The sequence below is a fragment of the Anolis sagrei genome, chromosome 5 (genome assembly GCF_037176765.1).
Source record: "Anolis sagrei isolate rAnoSag1 chromosome 5, rAnoSag1.mat, whole genome shotgun sequence".
Classification (NCBI taxonomy): Eukaryota; Metazoa; Chordata; class Lepidosauria; order Squamata; family Dactyloidae; genus Anolis; species Anolis sagrei.
The window spans coordinates 74,501,321-74,528,698 of NC_090025.1; the positions used below are offsets into that span (position 1 = coordinate 74,501,321).

The 27,378-nt window shown below is 37.3% G+C and overlaps 1 protein-coding gene and 1 long non-coding RNA gene across 2 annotated transcripts in view; both read left to right on the forward strand.

The window, feature by feature from the left end:
• The window catches only part of CHIC2 (cysteine rich hydrophobic domain 2), a 44,039-nt gene extending 16,754 nt beyond the window's left edge, over window positions 1-27,285 (forward strand). Inside the window, exons 2-6 of the mRNA XM_060778520.2 lie at window positions 8,514-8,568; window positions 9,068-9,223; window positions 20,708-20,764; window positions 20,933-20,992; window positions 24,221-27,285. Coding sequence (XP_060634503.1) covers window positions 8,514-8,568; window positions 9,068-9,223; window positions 20,708-20,764; window positions 20,933-20,992; window positions 24,221-24,271 — 379 coding nt within the window. The 3' untranslated portion in view covers window positions 24,272-27,285. The remainder of the gene's footprint in view (window positions 1-8,513; window positions 8,569-9,067; window positions 9,224-20,707; window positions 20,765-20,932; window positions 20,993-24,220) is intronic.
• Window positions 11,730-12,947, forward strand: LOC137097078 (uncharacterized). The gene is made up of 2 exons (XR_010909959.1): window positions 11,730-12,163; window positions 12,203-12,947. It is a non-coding gene; the product is annotated as an uncharacterized lncRNA (long non-coding RNA).
• Window positions 27,286-27,378: the final 93 nt, after the last annotated feature.

Genomic DNA, 27,378 nt, shown 5'->3' on the forward strand with positions numbered 1-27,378 from the left:
GCCAGTAGGCCATCCTCCTGGAAAAGCAGGCCATGGTCGAGGAAGCCAAAGCGTTCCTCCTGACACCATTTTCTAAGCCAGTCATTGACCTGTACTATTTTTCTGGCTCTTGTGGGTCCGTGTCTTACAACAGGGAGGAGGGATGAAAAGACCACCTGTACATTACATTCTTTTAGCTTTGCTCCTAGAGCTCGAAAATCATTTGTGATCTTTTGAAACGTATGCCTTGCAGTATCATTGGTTCCTACATGAATCAACATGAGGGGAGGACGGTGATAGGGCTTGAGGAGCCTGGTGAGCCTCTGAGTGATATGGTGTATTTTTGCCCCCGGTAGGCAGCATATTTCTCGAGCCATCCCATCCGGTCTGGAAATGACAGCTTCCGTTCCTCTAAGGAGGGAGTCGCCTACTACCAAGACCTGTTTACTTTCAGGATGACAGGGCCCCTTTTGTGCAATGTAGTGTGTTGGTCTCCAGAAACGTGATCCTGTTGGTGTGAATTGTGTAGGTGAAAAGTGTTGTCCTCCTCCTCGACATCCCCGGTGCATTCGTCAAGGACAATCCATTGAGATTCGTCCAAGAGCCTATGGTTCTCCTGTATGTGTTCCTGTTGCTCCTGGTCTATGGTTGGGGATGGTACACCTGCAGGATTGTGCAAGTGTGAGTGTCGTTCTCAAATGCAAATTTGGTTCGTAAGATTCTCTCTACAAACATTTAACAGAAATGTCTAAATGAGAGTTTGAATTCTTTTCTTCCTGCAAGTCAGTGATGTATAGCAATTTGTTGTGCAGTTCTTTTTGCCTGAACTTGGGAGTTATCACCCCAAGTCATCAGACCGTTCTGTTTTGCTAATCAACTGACTGACTTAAAAAGGCATTGTGGTTCAATTTTTTTTCTTTATTTGAAGTATTCTAATGATTGTTAGTTGAGAGAGACAAGCGAAAAGGTGTGGAAGGAAATTCAGGCTGAGTTTATTTTCTTATGTGCCTTTAAATCATCTCAAACTTATGGTGACCCTAAGGAGAAAACCCTGTGAAATTCACAGGGTTGCCATGAGTCACCAGTGACTTGAGAAGGCACACACAAGGTGAACCTATTTCGTTGTTTTCTTGGTACAGTTTGTTCAGAAAGGGGATTGCCTCTGCCTCTAAGGGTGAGCGTGTGTGACTGAATCAAGGTCACCAAGTGGGTTTCCATGCCTGAACGGGGATTGGAACTCCATTCTCCAGTCATAGTCCAGCACTCAAATCATTATACCACTATGGCTTTTACATTTGATTCACTAGTTAAATCAGGGGCCCTCAAACTTTTAAAGCGGAGGCCTGGTTTACTGTCCCTCAAACTGTTTGGGGGACGGACGGACTATATTTTGAGAAAAACATGGGACAAATTCCTATGCACACTGCAGATATATTGTACTGCCAGAAAATGAAAGAACAACATAAACTTACCAGTATTACAGTGGGAATGGTGGGTCTGCTTTTGGCTGATCAGATAGTCAAGTTAATTCAGATTGCTGTTGTGGTGGTGGTGTGACTTGAAGTTGCTTCATATTTAGGGTGACTCTAAGTCTAAAGTTTAGACCAGGGGCCGAGTAAATGACCTTGGACGGCCGCATCCGGCCCGCGAGACTTAGTTTGAGAACACCTGAGTTAAATGCTCATAAGGGCAATTGAAATTACTGAGATTTAACTGACTTTTCACAATAATTTCAGTGGAAAAATAGAGCATGATCATTTTGGGGACCAAAATCCAAACAAACATTGGTGATAGCTTTATTAGGCGAAGCAAAAGGTGAAGCACCCCCCCCCCTTATGTCTAATGTATTTTGTACTCTTGTTGGCCTAATAAAGATTTATTTATTAATTTACTGCATTTATATACTGCTTTTCCCACCTCAGAGGGGACTCAAAGCGGTATACAACAAGATGCAATGCCAACATATATACGAAACTAGAACGATAACATATACTGTAACTATATATTAAAGCTTAAAATCATATTAAACATAGAACACAGACATTGAAAATTAAAATATAGAATTAAAAATCTTAATATAGCATTAAAATCACAAAATACAGAATTGCAATCCGAAACCATTCCTATTGTCAATTGCACTTATGTCCTATTCATTTCTTGTACTGCATTACTTTACTGCTCAAAGGTTTGGTCCCACAGCCATGTCTTTACATTTTTCTGAAGGCCATGTGGGAGGGTGCTGATCTAATTTCACTGGGGAAGGAGTTTCAGAGCCAAGGGGCCACCACTGAGAAGGCCCTGTATCTCATCTCTACTAGTTGCACCTGCGAAGGAGGTGGGACCGAGAGCAGGGCCTCCCCAGAAGATCTTAATCTCCGAGATGGTTCATAGGGGGAGATGCATTTAGACAGGTAAATTGGGCCGGAATTGTTTACAACACAAATGTTTGTTTTGGTATTTGTATACTACCAAATGCATCTGTTTTTAGATACAGCATGCTTTGAAGCTGCCAATTAGGTAAGTTTTTAAACAATATTGTAGTCTTTTTGGACATACGGTATTTGAAATAAGTCCTGAACTGAAAGGAAAATATAGCTGTGCATGAATATGCATGCAGACATATGTACTAATAAATGCTGCTTGTTTTTTGCAATTATTTTCAACTTTCTGAATCTTTGGATTCAGCGATCCATAGCCTGAAAAGAATGTATGTGTTTTAAATTCCCAAAAGCAAACCTTGATTTTGCTATTTTACGGATGGGATGACATTTTACTAGCAATTGTGTATAAAGGGAATTTAGCATCCACGGGGGATCCTGGAACAAAAACCAAGGGCCCACTGTATAGAACTTTTCTGGCTGCCAACACTCATGTGCATTTCTGCAGTCAAAAGAGAATGTAAAACCCATTTATCTTTTTTTGATTTATTCACAGTTACATAGTGACTGCCAAGAGGGATGGATTAAAATCAGATTACTGTTCTGTAAATTATGCATTGGTTAGACAAATATGTCCAATTAGTTGCAATAACTTTAATACTACCTTGGAATGTTAACAAGAGTCTTTTTCATTCAGCCCACATTCCTTTTGAACTATGCAGCATTATTTGCTTAGTGATAGAGAGGCAATTCTGAAATTATTGTGAAGCTTTGAAAACTTGTACAATGTATTTTGTGCATTTTTGTTGGCCAATAACGGCATTACTCTTCTGTGGATTTTGGCCAGCATGGCCACCCCAAATATGTTTTCTGGGTGTGTTTAGATTTCTGTATCCATTGTATCTATTGAAGGACACAAAGCAGAATGTGTTAATTGAAGAGATTGGCCATAGTATATTACAAGAAGGATTGAACACTGTTCTCTCCCACTGTGGTTAATAATATTAAAATCATCACAATACAGTGCTTCCCTCACCCACCCACCTTATCTATAATTCTCATTTTCTCTCTCTCGTTTAACCAGCATTGATAACAGTCCTCTTATTAATATGCCTCATTCCTGCAGATGACATTTGTGTTCTATTTCTTCTGCCTTCCTATCTCCATCTTTGCCAACCCACTTCTCCCTCTTCCCTGCCAAGACCTTGCCACTTTTTTGGATGCCCTCCAGCTAGCAACAAACCAAGAATAAATGAGATCTGGAGGCAAGTGCATGCAGAAGCCCAGCTGTAAAATGTGACAACTAGGCACAATTTTCTACTCTAGATGGAGCACTTCATAGTCCCTGAGCTTTCAGATGTGCTCATTTGACAGTCTGTGTTCTCACAAAAGCACAGATAGCTAGTAAGGAACAGAGGGCACCAAAATTGTGGTTTTTAAAATAAGATAAAGGGCTACCTCTGTTGTGCCCATTCATACATTGGAAACAAGAGATGTGTTGTCATGTAATGCGAGTGTCTTGAAATTTCCAGAAGTAACATCGACCTATTATTGCACCAGAGTAGTAATTTTCCATAAGGCATAAATGATTGACATCCTGTTTGCTTGAGGATCATGCATTTTATATAAAATGTTTTATAGTGCATGGCTGGTTTTATCACATACCAAATATTTGTCTCTCGGACCATGTTTCATGTAAGAAGTGAAATAAACATACATGAATCAATTTTGTATAAGAAAATATTGTTAATGGAGGTATTTATTTTTGGATTGTTTTATTATACCCAAATTTCAGTTTGAAACAAATTATATTAGAAAAGAAACATATGTACTGTTGTTTGTTTTATTCACATTACTACCTGCTATTTGGAGAAGATCTCCTTTCTTGAGCTTCAGGAAAAGAAAGTAAACATTCAGTCTTTAAAAGGGGTATGTAGTGATTTTGAAATATTAGACTTTGCTACCTGTTAATGGATAGAGTTGATGGTCTTGTGTCTGTATAGATATCGTATGCAGATTTTGTTGCTGATGTTGTTGATGCGCTTCAGTTCTTCCAGAAATTTCAGTCCCTAAGACATTTGGGCTACTAATTTGATCCAATTACTTTTTTGTGTTGAGGGTTGTCCAGCAGGATTACAGCACCAATTCTTGAAGACTTGCACATACTTTAACACTTTGTAGAGCACTTACCCAAGTCCCTATGTTCTTTTCCTCTGCATGGGAGTTATTAGTGGCTAATTATCAGACCATCATGGTTCATTATGATTCTTTTTTTATGGTATAATCTCTTCTCCACAGTTAATTGTGTTCTTGGGAGCCAAAGGTCAGACTTTTTTGACTACTAGAAAGAGGGAGGTCAAGATGAGAGAATAACACATGCCCCAAGAGCTTAAGATACTTCTAATGCAGCCGCTTGACCTTGCAAAGTCACTTATGGTTAAGGATGACATGATTACTTCCAGAGTTTCTGCAGAAGTTTCATGGCTTACTTTCTAGAAGTTCTGTTCTTAAGCCTAACTTTGGTGTCACTTATTTAATAGCTCTTTGAGGTAAGAAGAGCAGGGCATACATTACCGTAGATACAGTAACCACCTTGGGTGTACTTTCCTAAAATCATTTAAAGTATCGGTCCTATCTTTGTATTTATCTCGACCATTTGGCCTGCCCATCCTGTTCAATTTTATATTGTGTTAATTAGCTTTATTAATTTTATTTTGCTACTGTAATTATTTTCTGATGTAATTTTTTGTTCTCTGCATGCTGTATTTTACTGTGGTGTATTGTATTTTTGGGCTTGGCTTCATGTTAGCTACCCTGAGTCCCCATTGGGGAGATAGTGGCGGAGTATAAATAAAGATTGTTGTTGTTGTTGTTGTTGTTGTTGTTGTTGTTGTTGTTATTTCATTCTGCTGTTTAGAGACATGTTGTCAGAGCTCTCAACCTCCACCTAGTACAACCCTTCAGTTATTCATTCATTTGTTATTGGTATTTTGACCTAGCATTTACACATTTCCCTTTTCATAACTGGTGGGCATAAAATCAATATGTAAACACTTCACTAACAAGGTGCTTAACATTTCTAGAAATTTTAGAAATTTCCAGAAATGGTAAATTGGGAGATGACAGAAAGTCACACTTTACTGATCTAATTGTTTTAATTCATGGAACACAATATGTATGGTTTGTCACTTTATTTGCTCATAAGTACATCATACTTTCATACATTAATTTTTATCATGTAATTTCTTCAGGCACTTACAAATGTATTTAAAAGTTCAGAGAAATGGAACTACAAACTGCAGAACTCAAAAACAATCTAGCATCTCTTTGTTGTTGCTTGTTTCAAGGATGTCTTAAAACCGCCCAGATTGCAGCAACCTTTTTGCCCTTTGATGTAAAAGTTTATTTCTTGTTTTGATGTAGTTCTAAATATAGGCTCATGGTGTTTTTTCTTTCACATGCTAAAGATGATGAAGGAATCTGAAACAGGCTAGAGGAGGAGAGGCTGTGTCATTTTGCCCAAGGGATATGTTTGGAAGAAACCCAGGCTGTATTCAGGATCAAATACCTGATGTTCTGAAAATCCCTTCTAACATTAACTCCTCAGTTTTTTTCCAGGAATCATGTGGGTTGGGTAACTTTGGGGTGGAGAGTTAAAGAGATAGCTGTTGTGTTTTTTTAAAAATAAGTTTTTGTTAAAACGGTTTTAAAATCCCTAAAATCTGTGCATGCATGAATATTTCTGAAAGTTGGGAATGATCCCCTGTTATCATGTGTCGTTGTATAGAAAATTTAAGGAGATAGCTCTTGTAGTTTTTTTTATATTAAAAAATGTTGTTTATAAAAACTTTGAAAATTCCTCCAAAATCCATGGATACGTGAAACGTTCTGAAACTTGGTAAATGTGTCCTATCATAGCAGAAAGTGTCACCCCCAATAGTTGTAAAAGTGAGGGAGAAAGAAGCCCCTGAAGTTTCCCCAATTACAGGAATTACATGCAATTACTCTAACGAAAAAGTAACGAAATTTCATTACTCTCGTTATAGTAATGGATTTTTCACTAAGCATACTTTAGAAACAAAATGCCAGCGCCCCCTAATTTTGTAATGACTTTTTATTGATCACACATGCCTCATACTTCTGTTGGGACATTCTTATGTAGCAGTTCTACTGTATCTGCATTGTTCACCATTAGGGTTTTTTTTAATGCCAGTAGGAGCCGCCATGGTGTAATGGTTTGAGCATTGGACTTTGATTCTGGAAGCCAGGGTTCAAATTCCTACTTACCCATGGAAATCCACTGGGTGAATCAATTCAAGACACAGCAAGCTTCAGAGGAAGGCAAAGGCAAACCCCACTCTGAGCTAACGTGCCAAGACCCCCACATGATAGGGTAGCCATAATTCAGAAACAATGTGAAGACACACAACAACATTAAAGCAGTAAAAAGCAATGCATAGACCAAGGGTCCGCAGACTAAAGCTCGCAGGCTGGATACAGTCCTCCAAGGTCATTTACCAAGCCTATCCCTGAACTTTAGATTTAGGGTCACCTTAAGCCTTAAACACCTTGAAGGCACACAACAACAACAATCCTAATTAACTTGCCTATCTCATCAGCCCACACTTCCCATTGAAATACTGGTAAGTTTATGTTGGTTAAAATTGTTATTCATTTTAACTATTGTATTGCTCTTAAGGTATGTGCAGTGTGCATAGGAATTCATGTTTTTTTTCAAACTATAGTCCCCATCCTGTCGTCCCCCCCAAACAGTCTGAGAGACTATGAACTGACCCTCTATTTAAAATGTTTGAGGACATTGACAAAGGGAAATTAGCCGAAGAGATTGTCAGAAAGTGGCTCAGTCACTTAACCAGTGCCATATATTAGACATGATAACAAGAACCCATTAAATCAGAATTGGGATAAATGGGAAACAATTCTTCGTAAGGGCGTCTGAAAAAATGTGGTGCTACAATGGCAAACTTGCCATTTACTGTACTTTCTCAGGTGATTGAAGAAGTAGAATATACTCCAAAAAGTTGTAATCATTGCCTTGTTGCAGGTGTTTCTTTTAGTCAGATATGCTTTCTTCTAGGACAGGACTTCTTAAACCTTTTCCATTTATGACCCCTTTTCTGCCAAAAATGTATTTCATGACCCTTTTCTGCCTGTGACCCCAGGTATATAAGTACTCTATATAAAATAAATCAGTATTTGCAAGACTTCCTAAACAGGCTGATTTTCCTTGTTGTGAAGTACAGCTGAAGCTTTTTCTGCAGAGTCTGCCACAAACACTGCATGTTGTTCCTAACAGATTTGTGTAAACGGGTGGCAATCCATAACCTTTTACTGTTGCCAATTTTTTCAGGACCCAGCATTGAGCTAAGGGACCCTATTTGGGGTTGGGACCCTCAGTTTCAGAAACAGTGTCTAGGATACTATAAGTTGCAAGCTAATGAACATCATTTTCCATGTCGAATATTGTCACCTGATATTCCAATTGAATATGCCTGCTTCATCTTGCCTGAGTTTTGGGACTAGCTGAGTTACTCTCTTGGATGATGGTTTTTAAATTACGTATTACTACATCCATTCTTCAGCTTGCTCATACCTTGTTTTTTCATGCCCCAGTTTTGTGGGCACTCAGCTACCAGAGTTTGTTGTTTAAGGAAATGTTTATAATTGAGGGGCAGAATACAATTACAATATATGGGCGGGGGCTTTCCTACATGGGTGTGCTGACTTTAGAGGATTGTATCCTTGAATTGGACTGGGGGTTGATTTCAACGTAATGTAATTAAGAGTATTTAGTATTTAGTTTGAATTAAGACTGTTGGTAAAAGTAAAAATGAGTGGTAGACATAAGGTACAAGATATGTTGTTCTTTCCATACAGACACTTAAAGATATTTTACAACTTCATACATCAGTTATGTATCTTGCTGCAGTAAAATGTGAAATGAACAAACATTTTTTCTTCCATACCTAAGGACTCATGTTTATGAAGCCATATTTATACAGCATAGTTGTTGGAGAAGTATAAATATATTTAAACATACGAGTTTACTACAGTAAATGCCACTACTATTTAGGAGATAGGTGTCCCTTTGTTGCAACATACGTAATGAAAGTTGTTTTCATTGTTTGTTTCTAGATTTGGACTAAGCAACAAATTTGAAGCAGAATTCCCTTCATCGTTAACAGGAAAAGTAAGTATTGGGCTAGAGATGGGGTGTTTATTATTATAATTTTATTTCTTTATACCCTTCTTTATCTCTCCAAAGGGGACTCAAAACAGCATGACATAAAAGCATTAGTATACAATTTAAAATATACAAACATTAAAACAGGATTAAACACAAACAGCACTTAAAAAATCAGTTAAAATCTATCAAAACATATTCAAAGTTAAAAACCACAGCACCCCTGACTAGATCTTTAACACCTTCATGTTTAAAAACCTGTCCAAATAAGGTTTTAACGATTTCAGCAATGATTATTGAGTTTCATATTAGACTGAATCCTGCTGTTAGTCCTTTTTAGAATAGATCCACTGAACCTACTGAATCTATGTGTTGACTCAGCATTTAATAATTGATTGAATGAGTTTAATTGGGGCTGACCAAGAGGATGCTTGCTCCTGTCTTTAGAGGAGAGAAAGTACTGTTGATGGAAATCAAGTATTATAATATGTGTTTGTTTTTATAGGTTGCACCTGAGGAGTTTAAAGCCAGCATCAGCAGAGTGAACAGCTGTCTCAAGAAAAACCTTCCAGTTAATGTCCGATGGCTTCTCTGTGGCTGCCTTTGCTGCTGCTGCACTTTAGGCTGTAGTATGTGGCCAGTGATCTGTCTCAGTAAAAGAGTAAGTTAGATTGCACAAATCATTTTATTTATTTAATTTATATCCTGTCTTTCTCCCAGACAGAGATCCAAGATGCCAATTTAAAACAAAGTATAGAGGTCCCTATACAAATCCCATTGGGGTTTGATTCCAGGACCACTCATAGATATCAAAAGCCATGGATGCTCAAGTCCCATTAGATACAGTGGAGTTGTAAAATGATGTCATTTATATAAAACTAGCTTGGGGACCCGGCGCTGCCCGGGTTATTAGAGAAAGTGGGTAATGGTGGTTCTCTATGCCAAGTTTGGTCTTTATTGGTCATTGGATGATGGTTGCATTGTTTTCAGGAAGTGAGTGAAGGTACTTGAAGTGCCATCATCCATGGTCCACCCTTCTCCAAACAGCAGCAGGATATAGAGTGGGTCATGGGGGCTCTGTGTGCCAAGTTTGGTCTTTATCAGCCATTGGATGAGGGTGGTAGTGGTTTCAGTAAGTGAGTGAAGGTAATGCAAGTCCCATCATCCAAAGTCCATCCTCCTTCAAACTGCAGCAGGATGTAGAGTGGGTCACGGGGGCTCTGTGTGCTAAGTTTGGTCTAGATTGGTCTATGGATGAGGGTTGCAGCGATCTTGGGAAGGAAGTGGAGGTACTTGAAGTCCCATCATCCATTATCTGTCCTCCTCCAAACAGCACCAAGATGTAGAGTGGGTCATGGAGACTCTGTGTGCCAAGTTTGGTCTTGATCAGTGATTGGCGAGGGTCTCAGTGGTCCCAGGAAGTGAGTGCAGTGACTGCAAGTCCCATCATGCATTGACAAATTATTCCAAACTGCACCAGGATGTAGAATGGGTCATGCAGGCTCTCTGTGTAAATTGTGGTCCTGACCCATCATTGTTGGCAGTTGTAATGGTTGTAGGAAGGGAGTGCAGGTATTGCAAGCCCCATCGTCCATGGTGCATCCTCCTCCAAACTGCACCAGGATGTAGAGTGCATCATGGAGACTCAGTGTGCCAAGTTTGGTCTTTATCGCTAATTGGATGAGGGTTGCAGTGGTCTCAAGAATTGAGCAAAGGTACTGCAAGTCCCATAATCCATGGTCCATCCCCAGCCAAACCACACCAGGACGTAACGTGGGTCATGAGAGGTCTATGTGCCAAGTTTGGTCCTGATCAGTCATTGGATGAGGTTAACAGCGGTCTCAGAATGTGAGTGATGGTACTGCAAGTCCCATCATCCATGGTTCATCCTCCTCCAAACTGCAGTAGGATGTCGAGTGGGTCTTGTGTGCTCTGTTTGCAAAGTGTGGTCTGTATTGGTAATTTTCTGACAGAGCCCCTGGCCTTTCCTTTCCTCTCTTTCTCATCTCGGAATCTTGGAATTGAGGGTGGCCAATCAGAGACCATATGCAAATTTCCTTCTGTCATGTCCCTGTTTCTGTCATGAACCCTTTTCTCCACCAGGGGCTCCTGTTGAAGCAGGCCAATCAGGGATCATATGCAAATAGCACCACAGCAGCAGCCAGTCAGAATCTTGGAACTTTCAGGCTGGCCAATCAGAAAGCCGGCACATACACCGCCACACATCCGCCGCATACAAGTTTTGACTTTTATTATATATATAGATGGCAAAATCAAGATTTGCTTTTGGATTTTAAAAAAAAATTCAAACCATGGATGGTTGACTCTGGATACAGAATCTGTGGGTATAGAAGAAGATTGACTGTACAGCTAAATTCTTACAATTCTAAAGTTTAAAAAAACCAAGATACTGCATGACTCCTGTATCCATGGGTGGATAAATTCCAAGATCTCCGTGGATAGATGAAACCATTGATATTACTGCAGCCTATATTTTGTCCCATAAAAACTTCTGGGCCAGTGAGATATTTGTGGAGCATGAGTAAATCATGGATATTGAGTATATGTATAAAGGGTTTGTATTGCAACTAGTAGAAAGCACATTAAAACAGTTTTAAATACATTTATTTTCATATTGATTATTAAGTTGGCTGTTAGGTTCCTCAGTATCTTACTCTATTTTATGAATTAAATTTCAAAACAACTTTAGATTTAGTTCTTAGACTTGAATAATATTGGCTTTACATTATCACTCTTCTGATGATATAGATTCCAATCTTGCACCAAAAACAAAAATATCTGCATTTTAAAATCTCCTTCCTCAAAAGAACATCCCAAGGATGGCTCAAATTGATTTTGACTGCATAGAGTCTGACGTGTGTTGAGTCCTACCAATCTTCTTGGGGAACTTCATAACTATAAGACTTTTTCTCAGTTAAATCCAGTTGCTCATATTAATTGCTGTAAAATACTTCACATTGCAATCTGACTTTAGGCCTGGTCACAGAACGGAGACAGCTTTGGTCACCTTGGTGGGTGACCACTACAGAGAACTAGGCAGAGGAGTGTATCTCTGCTGGGTCTCCTGGACATCTCAGCAGCTTTCAAAACCATCGACCATGGTATTCTTCTGGGTCAGCTCTCTGGAACTGGTCTTGGGAGCACTGTGCTGCTGTGGCTTCTCCTTCCTGGAGGACCGTATCCAGATGATGATACTAGGGGACACTCGTTTGGATCCCTGACCTTTGACCTGTGGGGTCCTGAAAGGTTCCATTCTTTCCCCCATGCTTCTCAATATCTACATGAAACCTCTGGGTGAGGTCATCCAGAGTTTTGGAGTTGGGTGCCATTTCTATGCAGATGACACACAACTGTACTACTCTTTTCCACCCTAAAGGAAGCTCCCCAGATCCTGGATCAGCATGTGACAGCTGTGATGGACTGGATGAGGGCCAACAAACTGACTTAATCCAAACAAGACAGAGATCCTCCTGGTCTGTCGTGAGGCTGATTGGGGTATAGGATGGCAACCTATTCTCAACGATATTACACTCCCCCTGAGGACACAGGCCCGCAGTCTGGGTGTCCTTCTAGACTCATTGTTGACATTTGAAGCTCAAGTATCAGCGGTGGCTGGGAGGACCTTCGCACAGTTCAAACTTGTGCGCCAGCTGTGACGGTACTTAGCCACAGTGGTCCATGCCTTAGTTACATTCATAATGGAATTCTGTAATGCACTCTATGTGGGGCTGCCTTTGAAGATGGTTTGGAAACTGCAGTTAGTACAAAGGTCAGCTGCCAGATTATTATGCCCCTACTCAAGCAGCTCCATTGGCTTCTGACAATTTTCCAAGGTCAATTTAAGGTGCAGGTTATTACCTCCAAAACCCTATATGCTTCAGGTTCAACCTGTCTTCGAGACCGCATCTCTTTCTATGGACCAGCGCGGGCTTTGAGATCGGCAAGGGAGGTCCTTCTCTTGGTTTTGCCACTGTCTCAAGGGTGTCTCTCCCCAGCTCTGGAATACCCTCCCAAAAGAGATTAGGTTAGCCCCCACTCTTGGCTCCTAATGATACAGCCTAAAAACATGGATTTTTAAGCAGGCTTTTGGCCTCGAATAGGCTGAAATGGGCCCATATTAGGTTGACACTTTGGCAATTTATTTGTGAATTGAAGGCATTTAATTTTAAGTACAGATGGTCTGCGTTTTAAACTGTGTTTTATTTTATTTTATGTGTTGATAGTAGTTGTCATAACTTTTATGTGATATTGCTTTTATACTTATGTACCGTTTATGTTATATGCTACACTTGTAGTGCCTTGTAAGCCACCCCAAGTCCATTTTGGGAGATGGTGGCAGGATATAAATAAAGATGATGATGATGATGATTATTATTATCATTATTACTGAATGGAAGAGTACACATATCCAGCATAAAACTCAAGTATGTAAAATACCACAGTTTCTCAACTTGTGTTTATTTAAGGTGCAGGTTATTACCTCCAAAACCCTATATGCTTCAGGTTCAACCTATCTTCGAGACCGTAAACCAAATAAATAATAAATTTAATGTGTAATTTCTTCTGCTTCTTGAACATCCTCCCACCAAGTAATTTCCAATATCAATGTTTAATTAATTAATTTTATTACAATTGAATTACTTGTACTGATTAATTCATTAGAGATTTATAGCGGTTTTCATGTTACGAATACATAGAGAAGTAAATTAACTAGATCATAGAAAACCAAGCTGTCGGGGCAATCTAAAAACTATTCATTCTGAATATTTTTTCATGTAATTGCTCAAATGGTGATGAGTACACTGACTCTATGATAATTCAGTCAACACGTTACAAATGCAGGGATTTGAATCTTATTGTTAGTTCCAACTATAGTAGACCATTTGAATAAGTGCAAATTAAATGAATAGTTGAGAGTAATCAGAAGATTCAGATCATGTTGTTAAGTTTGGTCAAAGCTTTGCTTTTACAAGATTTTGATGTAATAACAAATATAACTAGAAATTAAGGATGGCACAATGGATTTTAAACTATGTTCTTATTTTGTTTTTTAAATATTAAGTTATTTGTTTTATTAATATTAAGTGATTTGAGGTTGAGGCATATAATGGAAATTATTTTTTTAAAACTTTGTGGTACTTGAAAATGATATTGTCAGTTAGGGGAAGTTAAAATCCCAAGAGTCATAATGCCTCATTGACTCCAAGTTTTGTGGAATTAATTTTTGTTTTATTTTGTTTACTCCAAATGTCCAAATCATTCTTCTAAGGCAGGGTTCCTCAAAAGTTTTAAACAGAGGGCCGGGTCACAGACCCTCAAACTGCTGGAGGGCCGGATTATAAATTGAAAAAAACATGAATGAATTCCTATGCACACTGCACATATCTTATTTGTAGTGCAAAAAAAACAACAACCTTAAAATCAATGCAATAATTAAAATGAAGAACAATTTTAACAAATACAAACTTATTAGTATTTAATGGGAAGCCTGCTTTTTGCCTGATGAGATAAGATTGTTGTTGTTGTTGTTGTTGTTGTTGTGTGCTTTCAAGTTGTTTTAGACTTAGGTTGACCCTGAGCGAGGGCCGGGTAAATGACCTCGGGCCTTAGTTTGAGGACCCCTGTTCTAAGGCATCATGACAGTCGGTCCCTGACTAACTGTGATCCTATAGGACCATTTACAGGAAAACACCAGTGCTACTTAGAAAGCACCAGGAGCTATGCAACCTAGTTTCTCAAAGAAGCATTTTAACCCTTGAATCGTGTTAAAAATGCTTGCTTTGTTTCATATTGTCCAACCAAGATTCCTTCCTGCCACTCTCTGGAAAAATCCCAACAACAAAAATTTCAAATCTTTCAAGGAATCACTTAAAATCTAAATTAATTGTTTAAATTATGAAAAAAATAAAGCTCCGTCTAACTCAGGGCTTATCTTAGAAATGTACTATGTGTGACTATTTTGAGTGTCAAAAGCATCATTAGTTATTGAAAGAATCATTATGTAATTTCCACCAGAGGCTTGGTTAATTATTGAGCCAAGTTGTGAAGACATGCATCTTCCTATCACATGTCTTGGAGACGTTATAATATATAACTTGTTGCCGCACATTAGGCTTCCTTTTTCTATTGCATTCTAGTTCCTCCACATTTTTGCCTGGGTTCTATTTTTATTCTCTCAAAATACTTCAGAAGTCTTGCTCAAAGAGAAGGGAGTGATGGGCATGAGCTGTTAAGCCTGTATCGCAGGCAGTGTCTTAGCCTCGATCACATTGTTTATATCTTGTTATAGTTGAGTTTCCTTAACCAAATGATGCATGCTCCATTGGATAGAGAAGGTTCTGTTTGGCTGATTTAAAAGAATGGAATTCCTTTCTGCTCAAGCTCTCAGAATGAGAGTTCTTCACATCAAGCATTTTCCTATAAGAAGTATTCTTATGTAGCATATAGATGGTAAATTTTAATTACATATTGTATATACAATGATATGCTTATAGGCATTATTTCCTAGAACTTTCAAAGATAGAATGTATGATGTATTTAATGGCTTTTAGCCCCATTTTCTTAATCTAGATTGCCTTTAAATGATGAAGTTATTCAAATGTCAGAAATCTCCTGTATGTACAAATATTCTTTAAAGTTAAATCTTCTGAATGGGAAACTTCCACTTTTGTGATCTTCTGTCCTGTTTGAAATTATACTGGTGTGTAAAAGTGTATTTTAGGAGCCACGGTTAAAGTAAACATAACGAGTTGTCAGAAGCTTTCATGGGTTGCTGTGAGTTTCCTGGCCATGTTCCAGAAGCATTCTCTCCTGACGTTTTGCCCACATCTGTGGCAGGCGTCCTCAGAGGTTGGGAGGTCTGTTGGAAACTAGGCAAGTGAGGTTTATATAACTGTGGAATGTCCAGGGTGGAAGAAAGAACTCTTTGTCTGCTTGAGGAAAGTGTGAATGTTGCAAATGGCCAGCTTGATTAGCATTTAATGACCTTGTAGTGTCAAAGCCTGGCTGATTGCTGCCCAGGGAAATCCTTTGTTGGGAGATATTAGATGGCCCTGACTGATTCCTGCCTGGAATTCCCCCGGTTTTTTTGAGTGTTGCTCAATTTACTGTCATGATTTTAGAGGTTTTTTTTTTTAAAAAAAAATATTAATAGCCAGATTTGTACATTTTCGTGGTTTCCTCCTTTCTGTTGAAATTGTCCACATGCTTGTGGATTTTAAGGGCTTCTCTGTGTAGTCTAACATGGTAGATGTTAGAGTGGTCCAGCATTTCTGTGTTCTCAAATAATATGCTGTGTCCAGGTTGGTTCATCAGGTGCCCTGCTATTGTGGACTTCTCTGGTTGAATTCGTCTGCAGTGTCATGTTCCTTGATGCAAAGATACAGAATGGGGGACAATGCCTGGCTCAAGAGCAGTATGTGTGAAAAAGATCTTGGAGTCCTCGTGGACAACAAGTTAAGCATGAGCCAACAATGTGGTGTGGCGGCAAAAAAAACCAATGGTATTTTAGCCTGCATCAATAGGAGAATAGTGTCTAGATCTAGGGAAGTAACGCGACCCCTCTATTCCACCTTGGTTAGACCACACCTGGAATACCGTATCCAGTTCTGAGCACCACAGTTGAAGAGAGATATTGACAAGCTGGAATGTGTCCAGAGGAGGACAACTAAAATGATCAAGGGTCTCGAGAACAAGCCCTATAAGAAGCGACTCAAGGAGCTGGGCATGTTTAGCCTGAAGAAGAGAAGGCTGAGAAGAGATATGATAGCCATGTATAAATATGTGAGAGGAAGTCACAGGGAGGAAGGAGCAGGTTTGTTTTCTGCTTCCCTGGAGACTAGGACACGGAACAATGGCTTCAAACTACAAGAGAGGAGATTCCATCTGAACATGAGGAAGAACTTCCTGACTGTGAGAGCCGTTCAGCAGTGGAACTCTCTGCCCTGGAGTGTGGTGGAGGCTCCTTCTTTGGAAGCTTTTAAACAGAGGCTGGATGGCCATCTGTCAGGGGTGCTTTGAATGCAATTTTCCTGCTTCCTGACAGGGGGTTGGACTGGATGGCCCATGAGGTCTCTTCCAATTCTATGATTCGTGTTTGGGCAATGCTGCATTTGGTGGTGCCTATGTAGACTTCTCACATAATGAGTTTTAGAATGTATTTTGTATTTGGTAGTAGATGAGAATTGAATGTTCATAAGTATACAAATGGCTCTTGACTGGTAAACGTAAATATTTACATTAATTTAAGAAATCACAGCAGTGTGGACTTTTAAAGGGTTTATTATAGATCCTAAGTATTGCAACTTCTAAATGGTTTATTCTGCTTCAACTTTTTATATAATACAGTGTAATTAGGAGGATAACGTTATGTCTATGCAGATTTGCTTTATAGAGTAGGTTCCCTGAAATTACTTCCCAGGAGAAAGCTGATTATACATCCCAGCCTTTCTTAGATCAATTATTTAAGTCATGCCTCGCCATTTATTAAGTAATAGTGTTTTGTTTCCTAATAAGAGGTTCTTAACATTCAAATTTATTTTGGATTTAACATTAGTTTGAAAGGCCATTGTCATTACCTTTTAAATCTTCTTAATGAGCTCTCCACTTAACTTTGGTTTTGTTGCTAGCAACTGTGTTCTTTAGGTTTTCCTCATGCACTGATAAAGCGTCCACTGGGTTGTCATCCTAATGTTATACTCAAATCAAGAGTCCCTTTTGGGTTTTGAATGTCCTCACCTGCTCCTCACTGTAAATCACTGAGCTGTCAAGTGCCATGATTAATTCAGCTGCACGTGCAAGTCTTTCTTTTTCTTCACCTGTCAAGTACGGGAAAGGAAGCTTCGCGTAGAGAACTTTGCAGTGCTCTTTAATTCACCTTTTCTTTCCCAGGGTGAGAAGTACTTGCTAATGTTTCATTTAAACTTTCATTCATCTTTTGTTTAACCAGAGCTGGTTAAATGGTTTTTTTAAAAAAATATTGCAGTTTTTATGTGCAAGTTGCATAAAGTTTATGAACATTAGATGTTCTTAAAAACCTCAAATTTATGTCTGTTTTATGTACTGTGACCTTTTGATAGTTGGGCTGTGTTAAAATGACATTTTAAAGTTTTAAAATAGGAATTTAATATTAAGCAAGTAGTACATGTATAGAGGATAAACTGTCTCTTTACTTTTTTAATTAATCTAATAATAATAATAACTTTATTTATACCCCGCCACCATCTCCCCAAGGGGACTCGGAGAGGCTTACATGAGGCCAAGCCCGACAACACATCAATAAAACAAAACAAAAAATAAGCAAAAACAATACAATTAATATAACTCACATGTAAACACACAAGGATTTAAAAACCTATTGCCAGGCCAAATGTAATAATTTAACATTTAAAAATTAATCTAGATTGTATGTTGCCTTTAAAATAACTATCCTGTCAATTTTCATGTTTAAGGCTTCCTTCCACTAAGAGTAACTATAATTAAACATTAAATGTGTGTAAATATAATGTGTGATAGGCTCCTTCAAAGTGTTGTAGTAAATATTCTGTTTTCAGTTTCCTATTTAGAGAGTAAAGTGTTTTAATTGTAGTAGTATTTGGGAAGCTGTTCTCTCTCCCCATCTTTTCTCCTTCCCCTCCGTGTAAGCAATGAAATTTAAATTGTACAGCAGTCTTAATCTGTTATTTAAAAGGTTTTGGCGAGGAAGATTACAAGGTAGCTTCACATTTATGAATCGGTTTTGCCATTGGTTTAGCAGCGGGTGGGCAGGCAGATGCCTGCTCGGAGTAGAACCTATTGCCATTTTTCACCATTGATAGAGTAGCCTTTCAGAGTCAATGAGCTCTGTCAATGTGAGCTTGTCAAGGCTACAACTTCATAGACCTGAGAGGCGGTTTGAGAGGTCAGCCCTTTTCAGGTTTGCTGTGATGCAAATGAGCTTTAATGCTTAAACAACTATTGGAATTTTTATGTCTGCTCCTTGTTCTTTTTTCTTCACAAAGTCATTGACGAGACATTCAGTGCTTTTTAAATTGGAAGTTGCATTGTGCTAAAGACCTAGTACAGATTTACGGAGGGCTGAAAGCAGTTAGATCATGTTCTTTTCATGGTGCGATTAGAATCAAATCGATTTCCCTACAGCCTTCAGCATTCAGATGGCAATTTGAACAAAGCTCAGGGGGCTAGACAAGGGACCAAACGACTGAACTGAATGTTAATTACACTCTGCAGCCTTATTTTCTTTTGATTTGGAGCTGACTGGCAACTAAATTAACAAAAGTGTGACCATAACTGCTGCCCTATTTTCATTTAAAAGGAGAGCAGACTCTAAAAGGCTATCTTTACAAAGAAACAAGTGAGGTCTGCCGATCATTGTTAGAGGGCAGGCACTGCCTTTAATAAAATAAAATAGTGTTCGCCAAAAGGAACCGAACTTTAAAACTACATGCTATAACTTAATTGCTGCTATTGTCGAGTGTCCCAAAGTTCTTGGGAATCTCTCCTCTTTTGCAAAGAATAATGGAATAGTGAAAGTGTATATTTGATGTGTAACAAAGTTGAGTCTTTCAAGTAGAGGCAGTTTACGTCATAGTTGCTGGAAATCAGAAATTACTAGTAGTAAATACTTTTTTGCCTTTAACATATATTCTGTACATTTGAGTTGATATATTTTTTAAAAATCATGTTTAGTTCATCAGAATGACATTTTGTAGCATTTATAGTTGAAATGCAAGACGTTTCCCCCCCTTTTCTACTGCTCCCCCTTATCTTGTAAGGAAGCTGCAGATGTACAAAGTTGCATTTGCCACAAGGCTCAGTGATCCATGCTTTTGCACCTGCAACACTGGTCTCATCTCAACACCTGGTGTCATGATTTATCCTCTTATTCATAAGGACTAGTAAATCCTGTTTTACTGCTGAGCAGTCTATGATATAGCAGTCAAGTGACTATGAGCAGCAGGATGTGCTTCTTGCATGTTAATATAACTAAGTTGGGATATTTAACTTGTATTTTCAAAGTCACAGTTTAGTGCAAAAAGATTTAAATAGTTTCAGGAAAAATGGAGAACAGAGAGTGAAGGAGATTTAATCAACACATGGATCTACATAAAATGTGGAATTAGAAAGCATAAATTTGTGGCTCCAGTATATGAAATGAGTCAATGGCATTACATTTTACATCTGTCACAATTGAGAAATATATTGAATATGAAAACTATCCATGCTTGATCTGCAATCTGTTTCTTTGGAATTTGGCTTAGTCTGAGTAGCTTCAGTGTATCTTCATTTACTCATTTAGTAGTATACATAGATAAAACTATTAAAAGTATTTGAAAATATATATTGTACTTCAATTATTCATATGTGGGTAAATTTATATAAATTTATTTATACTTAATTATACATACTATTACCATATATACTCAAGTACAAACCAACCTGAATATAAGACAAGGCACCTAATTTTATCACAAAAAACTGAGAAAACTTACTGACTCGAGTATAAGTCAAGGATGGTAAATGCAGCAGCTACTGATAAATTTCAAAAATAAAAATAGATACTGATAAAATTACATCAATTGAAGCATCAGGTTAAAGGTTTTTGAATGTTTACATAAAACTGTAATTTAAGATATGATTGTCTAACTCCGATTAAATCATTATTCTAACCTTCAATGTAAATATGCTTATGTATCTTTCCAATAAAAAGAGTAAAATAATAAATGTAACAATAAACAGTAAAATAAGACATGTAATAATAACAGAAATATAATAAATGTAATAATAATAATAATAATAATAATAATAATAATAATAATGTAAAATAATAAATAACCTTGACTTGAGTATAAGCTTTGGGGGGGAGGGGGTTAAAAAGTGCTAAAAACTCAGCTTATACTCGAGTATATAAGGTAATATTGGTTTATATCAATAGTGCCCCTTTCAAAATATCTTTATTCTGGCTATAAATGATCCAAACAATTCATAATACACCAGACCACCCTGTACTCGGTCACTGTCTTTTACTTCTTCTCTCCTCCTTCCATCTTTTTCCATACAAAGCAGCTGCAAAACAAACTTTTTCTTAAACTGCTTAAAAGTAAATTCTTTCTCATTTGTCTTCCAGACACGAAGATCGATTGAGAAGTTATTAGAATGGGAAAACAATAGGTTATACCACAAGGTGAGTGCCGCAGGGAGCAGCTTCGGACTGCTGAGGTCTGAATTGCACAGTATGGAAACAGATGCTTTTGTTGAACGTGAAATATGAAAGGTGGACAAATGGGCCAGTCTCTGTGTTGGCGATAAAATACAGCTCATTTTTCTTCCTTCTTTTCTCCCTCTTGTCTAGCTGTGCTTGCATTGGAGGCTAAGCAAAAGGAAATGTGAATCGAATAACATGATGGAATATGTAAGTTAAAGGGCTGTTTTGTGCGTCTCTCTATTAAATGATCATTTATTTTGCTTCTGATCTTATTCTTTCCATGATTATTAATCAGCAAAGGTGTCAGGAACTTAATCGCCTGAGTGGCAAGGATTTTCTACGGTTCACAGATGTATGGTTTTATGCATAGGGCTGATTTATAAAGTTATGAATGACTTGAAAACAAGGCTTCACTGTGCCTTGGAAAAAAATAATAAATTAATTGCCAAGATAAAATGGTCTGAACGTGTGTTGATGGAGTGTGAAATTTTCAAATGCCATATAAAAAGAATAACTGCAACTTTGGTTGCGCAGCGAGTTACATCGAGGCTGTTTTATGTAATGCTAATCAAGTCTCAGCATATGGAAAAAGACCTTTCAGCTAAGCTGCTGGAGCTTAGGGAACCTTTAGACTTTGTAGATTTTAACTGCCCCCATGCCTCTGCAGTCTTGAAAGTAGCTTGAGCATTACTAGTTCACTTAAAAAGTAAGAAAGGAGGGAAATTGGGGTGATAGTACTCTTATTTCCTGATTCTAAAGGTTATATAGAAGATAAGATTTGCAGATTTCTTATAGATGCCTATGTTGTGCTTATTTGTCTTTTTCTTATCCCTTTTTCCAAGTAGCCAGCCCTTTTGATTTTCCTTTAGTCCTGCTTTTAAATTTTGGGAGGTTCGTTGGGAATTTAATACTGCTGAAATATTTGTATGCTATCAAGTAAATATAACATTGTAATGTTGTATTATGAGAGACACAAGCAGGACTTGTGTCTTTGAAAAATACTTCTCAGATAGATATAGCTCTAGCTGTTTCTAATACATCTATATCTTTTAATTACACTATATAACACAGTGTTTATTCCTGGATTATAAATGTCATTTCCTAATTGGTTCCATCAGAAAAGCATGGAAAAAGTTTATTAAACTGCAAAAACTTTGTTTTTGTGGGACATCCTGCAGCTCATTTTGCTCTAGTTTTTCAATGAATGACTCATAGAGTCTCAACCAATTCAACATAGTTTGTGGCAGCCACAAAAATGAAGTTTCTGGAGTATAACAAGTACTTTCAAATTTAAACAGGAATAACACTTTCAAACCAGAACCAGAAATTTGTTCAAATTTTGTTACATAGTGTTATACATCTCGTCTTTCATTTAACACAATGCATGCATTGTGGCTTATGTGTTAGAAGTCTGATTTAAAACTTTGCTTAGTTACAAATTATCTTTAAAAGATTTTCTGTTTGCCCTAAAATAAAGGGGAACTACTAAGACGAATATCAAACTTAAAACATAAAGGATTGCTAAATGATTCCCTGCATGATTCTATTTATACAGACTCTCTTTTTGATATCTATTGTACTTAACATGTAAATTTATGATCATCTATTATAGTGAACATGTTAATTTATGCTCCAAGACACAATAATTGGAGGCAGGAAAGGAAATTTTGCACAAGTTTTTGAGACAGGGCTATTTAAAGAGCTCTGTTCTGTATTTTAACTATTTCAAACATTTCTAAAACCATTTCTCGCTCAAATGCCATTTTGAGCAGATTCTAAATACAGTCTAATTTAATACATATGTCCTAATTTAAACCAACATTTTCCAACAAAGCATTCTTATAGTGAAAACGTTTTCAAGCTAACTGTAATGGTGTAAGGTTTAGAATTTCTGTATAAATTGAAGACCCAGTTATGGAAATGATTACTATAGTATGAGTTAGGAGGATGTGATGGATCATTGGACAGCAGTAACATTAATATATTGATGATGAATTAGGACTCAGTGGCTTTGCATTTAAAAAGAACAATACATTTAAAATGTACAGAAAACAAAAATTTAGATGAAATTGAGTATTTACAACTTTTAATATGTGTTACAACTATGGGTGCATCTGTCCTGTGCAAATAATGCAGTTTAATACCACTCTTATCGCCGTGTCTCAGTGGTATGGAGTTGTCATTTGGTGAGAACAACTAAAGATCTTAAAAAATTAAAACTCTCATGAATGCATACCATTGAGCCATGGCGTCAAACTGCATTAATTCTGCAGTGTAGATGCACCTTTTACTGCACACGTATTTGATATCTATATGTTCCATTCTCAGATATATCTATATGTTCCATTCTCAGTTATATCAATATGTTCCATTCTCTGAACATAAGAAGATTTTTTGGTCAGAATAGAGTTTACATTAAAGGGCATTATTATTTGGCTCCAATCCATCAAGTTTAGTGGACGTACTTTTTAGTAGGTACAGTTTTGATTGGATTGTCATTCTGTTCTGGGACGTGCACAATATATTGCATGATGTTCTAGTAGTCCAAATTATTCTAAAATAGAAAAGTTAAAATATGTGTGGCTCAGAAACAGCTGAGTTTGACCTTTTGCAGTATCACAGAGTATAGTTGACCCTTTTAGTCAAATATCATGGTCTATATAATATATTGTATAATATATTAATATAATTATTAAATTAATTAATATATATTGTATATACATATAATATTTATAATACTATAATGTAATACAATATAATACTACTAATAAAACAATATTATAAATATATATTTTATATTACATGTAATATTACTAATAATATTACAATGAAATGGTGTAGTACAATACAGTAATATATAATACTGATATTGTATTATGCTAATAATTTAATATATTGTATGTATATATATCTTGTAAGCTGCTCTGAGTCCCCTTCGGGGTGAGAAGGGCGGCATATAAATGTCGTAAATAAATATTGCATAATGTATATTGTAGGTTCCACATGGATTAGGACAGCGGTTCTCAACCTGTGGGCTCCCAGATGTTTTTGCCTTCAACTCCCAGAAATCCTAACAACTGGTAAACTGTCTGGGATTTCTGGGAATTATAGGCCAAAACACCTGGGAACCCATAGTTTGAGAACCACTGGATTAGGAGATGGAGTAACCCGAGATAGATGGAAACTCAGTATGTTACCTTTTGAATAGAAAGCAGTTCAAAATATTAATGTGTGTATATGTGTGTACATATGCCCATAGACATTCCTACTATAGGGAGGTTGGAGTCCAGCCACAGTTTTACTATGACTGGACTCCAACCTCCCTCCAACTACTAAAAATGTAGGAGGTTGTTTATCTCCTAATGTAATATGTATTAAAAATCACTTATCCCTTAATAATACACTGACTTCCATTTTTTTCCTTTTCCCCCACAGGTCATTCTTATAGAATTTTTACCAAAGACACCAATTTTCCGACCAGATTAGCATTGGCTTTACTTAAGAGACTTCCCAAGTATGTTGTCTTTTCCAATGGTGCCTTGCTTGGTGCTCTCCTGGTGGTGATATAGCATTGGTTCTACAGAATCTTGTGGTGTTCTTCATTCAGTAATTCTTTTCTCTTTTTGTAGCAGCATGTTCAAAGTGTATTTTGTAAAAATTTGCAGAAGCCATTTCATGCAAATGTCGGTGTGATTTAAGTTATTACCCGCCCCTCTTTCTGTTATAAATGATTCCTGATTTTTCAGCTATGCCATTCTTTTATTCATACACACAAACGTGTGTATGCGCGCACACACAGAGCTCTAAACAAAAGCAGCTATAAGTGAGATATTTTAACCCTGACTTTCACATCTGTAAAATTGTGAAAATTGGCAATCACTTTAACCTATGCACTCATGTATTCTCCAAATCTTTGCATATTTTGGCAGTGACACATTTGTATATATCAGGTTTTTTCTTCCCCTTCCTTTTGAGACAAATAATTCAGCCATCTGTGGAGTCACTATCAGCGTTTCTTGATATAACTTCCTTGAAAGCCAAACGTCTCTTCAGTTTCCATTTTTTCCATGAAGAAATTCCATCTGCTCTGAAGATGTTCCTCCTCAAGAAACCTGAACTCATACTGCAGTTATTCCACTAGAAGAATCAGTGGTAGATTTGCATGTGTCCAATGGTTAATACTGCTCAGGATCATAAACTAATAGTATTTTATAGAGGGCTGGTTCACATATAACAATAATAATTAAGAGATTTTGGGCATGGGGGAATGGAACATACAGTCTTGCAATCAGTTTCCAATCTCTTAATCATCCTTCTTTCTTGTAAAAAAAAAGAGACTAATTTTATGTTTGCACCAACCCCATGTATGGAAGGGTATGTGAGGATGTGTGCATGCCCTGGAATTGTGCATACGTATTGTGGCTAATGCCATGTAACAGCTTTACTGTCTTTATTGTTTACCAGATCTAATAGTACACAAGGATGCAAGATTGTCAGAAATATATTTGTTAAAACAGATACTTAAGCAGTTTTGAGTTTTTAAGTGTTACAGTATTTTGGTCCAGTACAAACAAAGTTAGTTGTTCTTATGTTCCATTAAAATCACTGGGCCAAGTTAGTTGTGGCTTAATGTTGTACGGCTCACTCATTTTGTGAGGCCGAAGAGCAGCTAACTTTTTTTGTTTCTTATTTTTAAGTTTTCCATTGGGGACGGGATTTTTGTATGTAAAACATGGATGACATTGTACCAGAAGCTATGGATGTACGTATTAATAATGTCTTGATTTTTACATCTGTGTGTCAGATGTGTAAATCAACAATGGGTTAATTGACTTAATAGCTTACTGAATGTTTTGGATAAATATTTAATGTACCCCAGATTCTGTTCTTTTGTTTGTTTATTCCATGTTTACGTGGTTGACTTTCAGTTTTTTGTTTGTACTGTTTGCAGAAGAAAACATTTTTTAAAAATAGGGATATGTGATAGTATGCTTTGGTCAGGCCAATTCTTAGTTTCTTGGCCGTGCATATCTTCATGTATTATGTTTAATGCGTACTTAATACAGTTATTTCTGAAACTTGTTTTGGGATTTTAATGGACTGTAACATTAAGGGCCTGTTCTTCATGTAGCAGAGCAATAATGTGAATAGCCAACTAATGCAACCTGCTTAAGTGTATTAATGAAAAGTTCGCCCCACTGCAAGACCATTTAAATACAAGTTTCATGTTACTGTCATTATACAGATATCTTTATTGCTTGTTTACCAGTTATTTCAACGTTTATAATTGAACTTCTCTGGGAAGGTAAACCTTCTTTGCAATAGTCCTAGAATGTTTTAGGTAGACTCTTTTTGCATATCACAACATGCAATTCACTGATATTTGACTTACACATTTATCTTACTGTTGGATGCCAGAATGCAAACGGAATTTTAAGTACCATTGCTTTCAATGAGATATACTTAGCCTTCTCCCATTGAAATTAAAGAGATTTTGGCTAACCCATATTCATTTGCTTTGGCTGAAAATAAGGGCCTAGGAGGCCTTTAAAATAGATAGACTTACTCAAAATTTCAAAAATAACTTACTGAGGTCCATTTTCTGCTTGTTTTGGATATGAAAATTAGAATATATTCCCCTTATAACTGGTGGATTGTCATCTATAATATGTTTAAAACATTCAAGTTTGGAGACCACCTTTGTAATGAAAGGTTCGGGTCATGATTTTTCATTTGATCAAGCAAGAGTACATTCCAGCACAGATGTGGGTTCAAGAAAACCCATTCTGGATGCACTGGTTGCACTCCCACAAGATGAGCCAGGGCATTCTGGCTTGAAATGAGTGTGTAGTGTGCTAAACAAACCATGGAGCTCAGCTTTGCAGTTGGTTTTCATTTCCCTTCCCTGGTTTGTTCCCTTCGAAGAAACTCAGGACAGCATCCACAATGTGTTCTTTGTTGCCAGATGACATTATACAGCAAACCCCCATGGTTTGTTCATCAACACACTAGTGATCCATGTCAGTCCCATATTACACCAAGGTGCCCTAGGTCCCTTCTACACTGTCATATAATCCAGATTATCAAATCAGATAATCCACATTATCTGCTTTAAACTGGATTAGCTGAGTCTACACTGCCATATAATCCCATTCAAAGCAGATAATCTGGATTTTATTTCGCATTGTAGAAGGGACCAAGGATTCCTGACTGTTTAAATTCTTGGATTTGAGTAGCTTTAATTATTCTTAAAATCCGTATTGGAACATGGTCTTGATTGATTAACATGAATCAACAGAGGGAAAACTCATCCGTTCTGCTTGATTAACAAAGTTCTCATAGATGCTAACTATTTTCTAGAACACAAGCCCAAGGTTTTTCTATTACCTGCTGTAAAAATAGTTCTTGTTTTGCATTTCCCATGTTTTTGAATCAAATGGGGACCCTGAGCATGTATAGAAGTTCTATTCGCATATTAAAATTCCTATATGTGTACAGTGCTCTTGAGCAGACTGAATTTTGGACTCATTGGGACATCAGAATTCCTTGGGGTGTTGTTCTTTCACTACACGAACATTTAGTCCAACCACATC